The sequence below is a fragment of the Cibotium barometz genome, chromosome 53, assembly GCF_041138505.1.
Source record: "Cibotium barometz isolate CiBa-2024 chromosome 53, ASM4113850v1, whole genome shotgun sequence".
NCBI classification, from domain to species: Eukaryota; Viridiplantae; Streptophyta; class Polypodiopsida; order Cyatheales; family Cibotiaceae; genus Cibotium; species Cibotium barometz.
The window spans coordinates 32405289-32416023 of record NC_141098.1 but is presented as its reverse complement, the minus strand read 5'-3'; the positions used below and the strand labels follow the sequence as shown (position 1 = coordinate 32416023).

General features: G+C 40.4%; 1 protein-coding gene across 1 annotated transcript in view; it reads left to right on the top strand.

The window, feature by feature from the left end:
• LOC147608535 (pentatricopeptide repeat-containing protein At3g26782, mitochondrial-like) overlaps nt 1-1953 on the top strand; it is a 3015-nt gene extending 1062 nt beyond the window's left edge. Inside the window, exon 1 of the mRNA XM_086789457.1 lies at nt 1-1953. This exon is cut by the window's left edge and continues 1062 nt beyond it. Coding sequence (XP_086645583.1) covers nt 1-1953 — 1953 coding nt within the window.
• The last annotated feature ends 8782 nt before the right edge of the window (nt 1954-10735 follow it).

Genomic DNA, 10735 nt, shown 5'->3' with positions numbered 1-10735 from the left:
GATGCATGGACTACATTCACTGAAATGCCGGAGCATAATACGGTCACCTTCATTAGCATTTTTTCTGCATGTGCAAGCCATAGAGCCTTGGCTGAAGGCAAGTTATTGCATAATTACATGATGGAAACAGGATATGCTTTAGATGTTGTTGTGGGCACTGCTATTGTTACAATGTATGGAAAGTGTGGGAACTTGGAGGATGCATCAAGGATGTTTGACAAAGTGCCGGATCGAAATACAGTCTCTTGGAATGCCATGATCGCAGCATATGCCCAACACGGGCAAGCCGTGGATGCCGTCTCACTGTCAAAACAGATGTTGGGGGAAGCAATTATCCCAAATAAGGCTACTTTTGTGAGTCTTCTTGATGCATGTGCCAAGCAGACAGTCTTAGTGGAAGGTACACATTTACATGCTTGCATGCATGTGGCTGGATTTGACTTGAATGTCATTGTAGGGACTGCCCTTGTGAACATGTACGGCAAGTGTGGCAACCTAGAGGATGCACATAGGGTTTTTAACATGATGTGTCAGCAGGATGTGACGTTGTGGAATGCTTTGCTTGCAGGATATTGCCAGCATGGGCAAGGCGAGAGTGCTTTCAGACTACACAATCAAATGCAACAGGAAGGGGTGATGCCAGACAAGGTCACCTTTGTCAACTTGCTTACTGTTTGCACGACACATGGCATTTTAAGTGATGGCAAGAAGGTTGATGCTCAAACAGCCTGCAATGACTTGCAGGCTGATGGTTCCATTGGGAATGCACTCGTGAACATGTATGGCAAGTGTGGCATTCTAGAGGAATCACTATACATTTTCAAGAGGTTGATCAAACGGGACAAAGTTGCTTATATTTCCATTCTTTCTGCTTGTGCCTGCCAGGCAGCCCTAATTGAAGGAAAGCAAATTGATGCATGCATTAAAGACTCTGAATTCAAATTGGATATCGCCATTGGAAATGCTCTTTTGAGCATGTATGGCAAGTGTGGCAGCCTAGAAAATGCACATCAGGTTTTCAAAAACATGCCCGAACACGATGTTGTTTCATGGACTGCTATGATCGCTGTGTGTGCACAGAATGGGCATGGAAAACATGCCCTTCAAATTTTCAAGGAAATGGAACAAAGTGGGATTAGACCAAATGCGGTGACTTTTGTGAGCGTTCTTTCTGCATGTAGCCATGGAGGCCTTGTGGTTGAGGCTTGTGAGAATTTTTCTGCCATGACTGACATTCATGGTATTGCACCCAATGTGGATCATTGTAATTGTATGATAGACATACTTGGGAGGGCAGGAAGGTTGGAAGAGGCAGAGGACTTGATGGTCAAGGTTCAACCCACTGTTGTGTCGTGGATGACATTACTTGGTGCTTGCCGATATCAGGTCGATGTGAAACGAGGGGAACGTGCTGCAATGCGTGTGTTTGCTATGGATCATGAAAATGCTGCACCGTATGTGATGTTGTCAAACATCTATAGTGCTGCAGGCAGGGATGATGATGCAATGGAGGTGATAAAGAGAATGAAGGAGAAGGGTTTAAGGAAGCAACCAGGCTGCAGTTCGATAGTGATTGATGGTAAGGTGCACAATTTTCTGGCTGATGACCAGTCACATTCTCAAAAGGAGAGTATATACATAGAGTTGCAGAGGTTGAGGCAGTTGATGGAAGAGTCTGAGCACATAGCTAACATGGAAGTGGCGTTTTATACCTCAGAAGAAAGAGAACACACGCCATGGCGTCACAGTGAGAGATTGGCCATTGCTTTTGGGCTTATCAGCACTCCTGATGGAGCTCCCCTAATCATTACCAAGAATCTTCGAGTTTGTCCAGACTGTCACACGGCAACCAAGTTTATCTCGAAGATTGTGAAAAGAAAAATCGTTGTCAGAGATGCTATACGTTTTCATCACTTTGAGGAAGGAATTTGTTCCTGTGCAGATTTTTGGTAACTCTTGTATTTTTTGGGACATTGTTTGTGATGAGATGTCTACCTTGCCATGCTCTATGTGAATGGCCCGTTAAGTAGAGCTAGTTTTATCAAGTACCTAAGCAGCTTGATTTCCCCACATGCCATGCATTCTTGCATGCACAAAGCAAATGCCATCTCTAGCACCAGTACGGTCTTTGAGCTAATGGGATGCTTTGGTATCTAGCAACATCTCTAGTGCCATGCTAACCAAGGTTGCTTGGCTGCTGGGATCTGCGAGCTATGACAGCCATTTGCCTAACACTGCTGGACCAGTTCCTAGTACTCTTCACGATATGAGATGCAACTGCAATGCAATTCTTGTGCTTGTTGTGGTTGGGAGCTGTCAGGCTTTTAGAAACAGATAGCCCACGTGTGAGAATAACCCTTTCCCATAATCTTTGTATGTGGAGTAATGATGGTAGAAGTTATGCAGTAATGGCGTGTGGTTTTGTGTTGAATTGCTTCCAAGAGAAAACAATTTTTTTTTCCCAACCAAGAACAGGGTTTGGAAGCTCACTTTTTTGGTATAGTGCCTTAAACTCACTAAAATCAAATGTAGAATAATATAGCAACTCACCCAGCACTCTACTCCATGTTAGTTAGGTGATATACATCCATACCTTATGGTGAAGGTCTCATTAATCCTAGTGGATTATTAGATAAAGGTCCTGGAGAGGATGGGTGGCACTCAAAAAAAAAGTGCAAAAAGTAAAGGATTCAAACCTTCCAACTCTATGTGTATGGTCAAAAGCCTTAGTGTGAAGTGAAATTTGTGTGCTAAACCTTTGTGATCAAGGTCATATCCTTGTACGGTCCTTTATTTATAAAGGACTCTCCCATCTTGTGTAAAACATTGAGGAGATTCTAAGTGCCAAAATGTTAGTTGACATGGAAAAATGCCTAAGCCAAATGCAATTGGTGATTACCATCCTTAAAGCCCATAAAACAATCACTAGAATATCATCTAAATCTCATTATATTCACCATGCAAAAGCACTTGGGTTCTCAGATTTCATAAGTAAAAACATGCACTTATATGGTGAAGGGTGTTTTGGTGAGCAATAAGAAGTATTTTCATAGTACAAGCTTTGTGTGTGTATGAGAACTCCATCACCTTGATTGTAGTCATGTTGTTATAAAGGACATCCAGTGAGTGTGTGTGTGTGTGTGTGTGTGTGTGTGTGTGTGTGTGGCCAATATCATGGAGTCCTTTTTAGACAAGACAAAAAAGTTGGATGGTACTAGATATCATACCTAGGTGTATTAAAATGAGAATGTATCTAATTGATAAGGATATTATGGATGGAACCGAGAGAAGGCATCTACAAGAAATCAAGATACACTATCTTAGCAGGACACATTATATTCAAAGGCTTTATCTTTCTAAAAATGATATTCAAATACATCAAGTGAGATTAAAATCGATCTTTGGTTATGCAGCTGTTAGGTTATTCTTAAGGAAGAAACTCGTAGGCTCTAGAGAAAGATGACAAAAGCTTAGTGCCTACCCATCTTAATGTGATTATATGTCTTATGTACTAGCTTAGTGGAGCTAGTGTTGTAATTGGTGAGGAGGAAAAAGTAGTGTTTGTACTCTTCTCTAGCATGGCCTCTTCAAATGATAGTGTGTTTAAATCATAGCATACCCTCTTCAAATGTTTGTACTCTTCTCTAGGAAAAAGTATTGTTTGTACTCTTCTCTAGTGTGCCCTTTTAAAATGATAATGTGTTTCCATCATAGCCAATCAGTCAATTCTCACTCTTTAACTCAAGTCTCTTCATCACTCATCATGGAGGGGACTAGCATAGAGACTAGAAACTCCTCTATCTCTCTAGGTGTTGGACACGCAAGCTTATGTAGCAAAAGAGAGAAGACATAAGAAGGCTCCACGCATATGCTTTTACTATAAAAAGAAAAGAATGTAATCAAAGATTGTCACAAGAAGAAGAAGAAGAAGGGTGAAGGCAAAGAGAAAACAAAAGATAAGGATGTAGAGAAGGCCACAGACAAAGGGAAAGCAATGGCAACGGAAGAGGCAACACTACATTGAAGCTGATTACATGTTTTAAGGCATGTGTTGTAACACTTCATAGGATGTGCTACTACCTTATTATCCTTTTTGGATGTCTATATTTTGTAATCCTTAATGGATATCTTTTCAGCCAGTGGACATTTTCATTTTACACTTTGTGTGTGCATGTGTGTGTGTGTGTTCTCTGATCTCTACAGCATCCTTCTACACATCCTATGTGATATGTATGTAGATCAAGAGAGTGTGTTAGTTTAGGTGATCTACATCCATACCTTATGGTGTAAGGTCACATTAATCCTTAGTAGAATATTAGAAAAAGGTCTTGGTCTAAGGTCCTAGCATTAGGTTATAATGATGAAACATAAGGGGCTAGATGGCACCTTTAGGTGGCATGAATCTCCACATATTAAGGCACCCCCTATTATGTAGGAGAGGTGGAGTAGATCTAAGAAAGGTGGAGAGATGTATCCTTCACCCCTACTTCTTTTGGTAGTATGAACCCCAAGGTGATGTGAATTAAGTAAAACAATGTGAATGCAAAGTTTTCAGTTAGATATCTAATCTCGCTACTAAAATGAAAAACTGCTTTAGTTTTGTGTGGCTTAGGTTCACCTGAGAAAGTCTAAACCCTTGGGCCTAATTTCATCAGCTGGTTATAGCAGGGCTTAATTCTTGTGTAAATAGACTAGTTTAGTGTGTGGATGAATAAATGGGTTTGGTAATGTCTATGGAGCAGGGCTTAATTCTTGTGTAAATAGACTGGTTTGTGGGTGGATGAATAAATGGATCTGGTAGAGGAATAAGAGCTCAGAGTGAGGAGCTCAGAGCAATGTGAGTAGGTGTGGGCTGGGCCAGAGCAGAGAGAGTGAGTGTGAGTGAGAGGATCAACTGAGGGTTGCATGAGGCAAGCACAAGATCTTTGACTGAATCTTTGTTAGAACTTGGTGCTACGTGTTTGAAGAAGAAGACAAAGAGAGTCAGTGAAAGAGAGAGAGAAATATGTAGAAGATGATTACAGAATCCAGCAAAAAGATTTGAAGCTATGGAGATGAACATGAAGACTTGGAGAGTTGTTTTGCAAGGAGCTACTTGTATAGGTTCCCTCGGTTTTTTATGTTTTTTTCCTTGTTTGAGTCTAGATTCTCAAGGCTATTGAGACTAGTTTTGATTTTGCAAATATAAAGAAAACAGAGTGCTTGGGTTTAAACCTATTGTGAGAGTGGTTGGTTGAGTTTTGTGATATGGTGTTTTGGTTGAGGTGGTTATGATGTTTTGATTGAGATTGCTGAGAAGATCAATTGTGAGTGATGTCTGAGTTAGTGTTGAGAGTTGGCTGGCTGGGGATAGGGTCAGCTAAGTGTCAAGATAAGTCAACTAAAGCTATAGAAGGGTAGAAATAATCTTTCTGGACTCAGAGGAAGCTAATTAGGGTCAAATCTAATAGCCAGAAGTTTGTCAAAGTCAAACAGAGTTTTTTGAGTTGGAGAATGTCCATCCTTGCTTAAATATCTGCTCCAACCTTCGTGGTAGCACTCCATGTTGCAAATCTCTCCTTTTGCAACCTTCATTGGCAGCTTCATACCCTCTCAATGCAACGATAATGAGTGTGCAATTTTTTCCTTTTCTTAATGAAAGTAGGTAAAACATAACATATGCTCAATTAAATAAACACATATAATAGATTAAATAATGATTAAGAGCCCACCCTAGCTCTAATACCATGTTAATAATCCTAATATGGGATTGATCATGGTGGTAGACAAAAGATTAAGCAGCATAAGGTTGTTGTGTTGACCCACACCAAGAAAGCCATTGCTAGAGAGAGAGAGACTAGAGAGTGCACACTCAACCACTCATCTATTGCATATGCATATTGTTATACCATACAATAAGGCTTCTAATACAATTAGCCATTAACTCAAATCACCTCTACATGTGGTACTGCACTCTCCACATGAGTTGCCACCACACACACCCCACATACTCAAATATCTCTCATTACTCTTCACTTTTACATTCACCCATGCATCCATGCATTGCTACACATGCAATGCATCTTTCAACATTATGCAAATGCATTGAGCTATATGTATAATTTTAGAGCCCTTATAATGTAAATGCATTGACCTCAATGCATTTTCATAAGGGTTCTACCTTATGCATAGAGCTCTATTCATTTGCATAATGGCTCTACCTTCTTATGCATAGAGATATCGTTAAGCTCTATGCATAAGAAGGTAGAGCCCTTGCATAAGAAGGTACACTTGCATAAGGGAAAATGCATAAATTCATAGAGCTCTCCTTGAGCTCTATGCATAAGATAGAGCCCTTATGCAAATGCATAAGGGCTCAAAGAGAGCTCTATGCATGGTAAAGTCCTCAAGCAAATGCATAGAGCTCTCTTTGAGCTCTATGCATAAGGTAAAGCCCTTATTCATAGAGGTTTCTTTGAGCTCTATACATAAGGTAAAGCCGTTATGCAAATGCATAGAGCTCTATGCACAAGGTAGAGCATGAAAATAAGAGTATGCAAATAATATTCTCTTGTTTTGTTCGCTTTTCTTCTTGTAGTAGGTCATCACTCTACTTTGGGCCCTCATTCCTTATTGGCTCTCCATTCACTTGTAGTATAACCCAATGCTCTTTTATTAGAGTCCTTTTTTTTCACATGCATGAGAGTTCTCATTTTCATGAAGCTCTACTTATTCATAAGAGCTCTCATTTGCATAAAGCTCTATTTATGCATGAGAACTCTATGCATTAAATCTCTCATGTATTCATAAGAGCTCTAACATGAATAGGAGCTCTTAATGTGTAGAGTGCTCATAGAGTGTAAGGGCTCTTATGCATAAGAGGTCTATGCATGAAGCTCTCATGCATTCATAAAAGCTCTAACATGAATAGGAGCTCTTAATGTGTAGAGTGCTCATAGAGTGTAAGGGCTCTTGTGCATAAGAGGTCTATGCATGAAGCTCTCATTTGTATAGACCTCTATGCATGAGAAGGACACTTAAGCATAAGAGCTCTCACATGCATAAATAGTATGCAAATATCATTCTCTTGCATTTTTCTCTATACTTCATATAGGTCCTCATCGTGCTTTAGCTAGGTCCTCATTGGCTCTCCATTCTCTTGTGGTAAGCTCTAAACCCAACACTCTCTTTTTTTAATGATGCACCACTGGGTGCTATGGGAGTTCTTTTATTTATTTTTTCACATGCATATATCATCTTTTTATTCAAGAGAGTTCTCATTTTCATAGAGCTCTTAAGCATACGAGCTCAATGCATTAGGTGAAGTCCACATGATGTCCACATAATGTATATTAGAAACAATTAACCACATAATAGTTTCTAATATAACCACATAATAGTTTCTAATATAACCACATAATAGTCCACATGATGTCCACATAAGGTATATTAGAAACTATTATAACCACGTATAGCTCTATGCATAAGGTGCTGTCCACATAAGGTATATTAGAAACTATTAAACCCCATAAGGTGAAGTCCATATAATTTATATTAGAAACTATTATAACCACATGATGTTGCAAAGCAATCAGATTCTCATCACCAAAACACCCCCTAACATAGAATAAAAAACAAAAAGGAGAAGAGAGATAAGGAGAACAAAGTGGAGAATGTTTAGTGATGAGAACCTAAATGCTTGAAACATCATGTGGATATAATGGTTTCTAGTAAAGTTTCCATAAGAGCTCTACCTTATGCATAAAGTTAACTATAATGGGTTCCTATGAAATTTTAATGTATATAGAAATGTGGCCATGGGAGCAAGGCATGAGTGGTATGAACAAACTAGTGGCATTCTACTCCCTTAGGGAGTGGCCCTTTGGGACATCCCACTCCTCGCCTATAGAAGAAGTCCCACTTCAATCCCTTGGAAAGAGTTGCCACTCCACTCCACTTGCTTCGGAACTCCCCATTCCATTCCCTTGGAGAGAGTTACCATTCCACTCTCTTCTCAAGTTTCTTCTCGTGCCCCTACTAACATCACCTAACCAGAACATCATGCTAGCTCTAGGTTGCTCTCTGTTTTAGCAAGTTTTGTTGCCTTGATGGGGGTGAGGGTAATAGGTTCCCTTGGCAGCAAGTTTTGTTGCCTTGATGGTGTGGGTAACAGGTCACCCTCCTTTGTGCCATCGTGACTCATAATAAAGGCGAGGCATGGGGTTGCAGACATGGAGCCCTCCCTTGGAGGAGGGAGGTTGTGTACCATTTTATGATCCTTATAGAGTTAATTCTGATGGTATCATCTCTTCTAATAAAAAGAGGAAGAGAGAACGGGAGAATCTTGAAAACTTGGAGTTTACAACTCACGATGCATATTTCCTCCCCCCCAAAAAAGGGAAAATCGTATTTCCCACTAGACTTCAAAAAAAAAAAAAATCCGACCGCGAATGGAAATCTGGCCGTGAACAGAAAAAAGTCCGTCCGTGAAATGGTCCACTGTGAAAATGTCCGGTCGTGAAAGTGCAGGCCGTGAAATGGTTCGCCATGAAAAGGTCCGACCGTGAAAGTGTAGGCTGTGAAACGGTCCACCGTGAAAAGGTTCGACGTGAAGCTGCAAAAAATGGTTTCACACCATGAAAAAGTCCAACGTGAAACTGTAAAAAATGGTTTCACGCCGTGTAAAGGTCCGACATGAAATTACAGAAAATGGTTTCACGTCGTGAAAAAGTTTGACGTGAAATTACAGAAAATGGTTTCAAGCCGTAAAAAAGTCTGACGTGAAACTGCAGAAAATGGTTTCACGCCTTTAAAAAGCCCGACCTGAAACTACAGAAAATGGTTTCACGCCGTGAAAAGATCCGATGTGAAATTGTAGAAAATGGTTTCATGTCGTGAAAAAGTCTGATGTAAAATTGCAGAAAATGGTCATGCCGTGAAACGGTCCGGCCATGAAAGTGCAGGCCATTTTTTTTAAACTCTGAAAAAGACCCGGGCCCTGTTTAGAGGCCCGTATCTACTAAACTATATATCCAATGAAGACGCTCTAGGGCTCATCAAAAAGCTGACATCGAGCTCTTCGACTTTGGACTCGGTTGTTCGAAGTCAAAATCGATCGTTTTGGCCTCCGACCAGTAGCCTCAAAATTCGACCAGGAAATCGAGGCAAAAAACAACCCAAAAACTACAGTTGCAAAAAACAGCACGAAAACGACGACAAGCCATATTCGGGCTACTTTTTTAGGGTTTAAACGACAAAATCTCGGACGACTCAGGGAAACAATGTTGTAGTACTCCAAATATACTACAACTCCCTCATACAAAATTTTTCAAAATTCTTTTTGGAACACCCTCAAAAACGTGCTGCAAAATAGGGAAAAAATTCTCGAATTTTTTTCCCGTCTTGAGACAGTGATGGAAAACAGGTTTTAGGACCTCCTCTTCCATCTAGGAAGTTCCTAGCATACGCTTTTTTCAAAAAAAATATCTCAGGTCGTTTTTCACATGCGTATAGTGGCTAAGCTAATTAGGGCAAACGGGCACCCGTTTGATCCAACGAAGAGTACTCCAAGCCTCTTAAGGTTGTATGTAACAGGCTGTGCGAAAGTATAAAAAGCCAAAAAAAAACTGTGATATCTCATTAAGGAGCATTTAGGCACTCCAACATGGCCACGATAGAGGGATTGCCAGGGATGACACAAGCATTGAACCCAATGGCTGCCATCTTCGAGCCATTGAGATCTATGCCATAAATTCACCTCCCAATGTCATTGGCCATGCCTATAATAACAAGCGTGTCATCGGGTTTTACATCCCCTGTCACTTCGATTCCACCGCGCTTTGGCCCCTTGCCAAACATTCCTGCAAATCCTATAAGTACCAACCCTTTCCTGAATGCCCACACCTTGGACATACTTACTAGTCTAGGAAGAACGGGAGTGGCCCAAGGACTCACTGAGTCTCTTCCAGCAAGAGCACTCACATATGGCCTCAATGATTCATATAGAAATACGACCGTACAAATTTCCAAAATTATGGGCAAATATGACGGAACAACAGACCCTATTCAATTCATTCAAATCTTTGAACAGAGATGTGAAGCCTTTGGAAATCCCAACTACCCCACTAAGGTACATGCATTGAACTTATGCTTAGAGGGAAAAGCTAGTCAATGGTTCATCACATTGATGCCTACGATTAAGACCAACTTCAAAACCTTGAAATCAGCCTTTATACATGGCTTTTCCAGACAAGGTGATCGATGGAGTGCAACACAACAGAACTCTATTCGATTGAGCGCCAACCACATGAATCCATTAGAGATTTTATCCTTCGAATAAAACTCCTCGACTCACGTTGTGAGTCCTGGGAAAAATTAAATGATGTTCAATTGAAGAGATGTTTTAAGATGGGCTTGAAGAATAACAGCTTACACAACTTGAACATCGTATCCAATCCGAAAACATTCAATCAATGTTGCAAAGAAGCAATACGTTTAGATGACATGCTAGAAGATGAGCATGCTACAAGCTGCTCCTCATCTAAACCAAGTGAAGCAATGGCAAACGAAAGATCAATCTCAGTATTTACATTCCTCGAATTTTATGCAGCCTTGCTTAAAACATTACAGTAGACATCTCTAAGAGAGGATGAAAACCTTCAAAACCACACATCCTTAATGCCTCTCAAAGTGAGGAACGAAATGCCTTGTGTTAAGTGCAATCACTATAACCATCCCTGTGGATGACTCCGCCGGT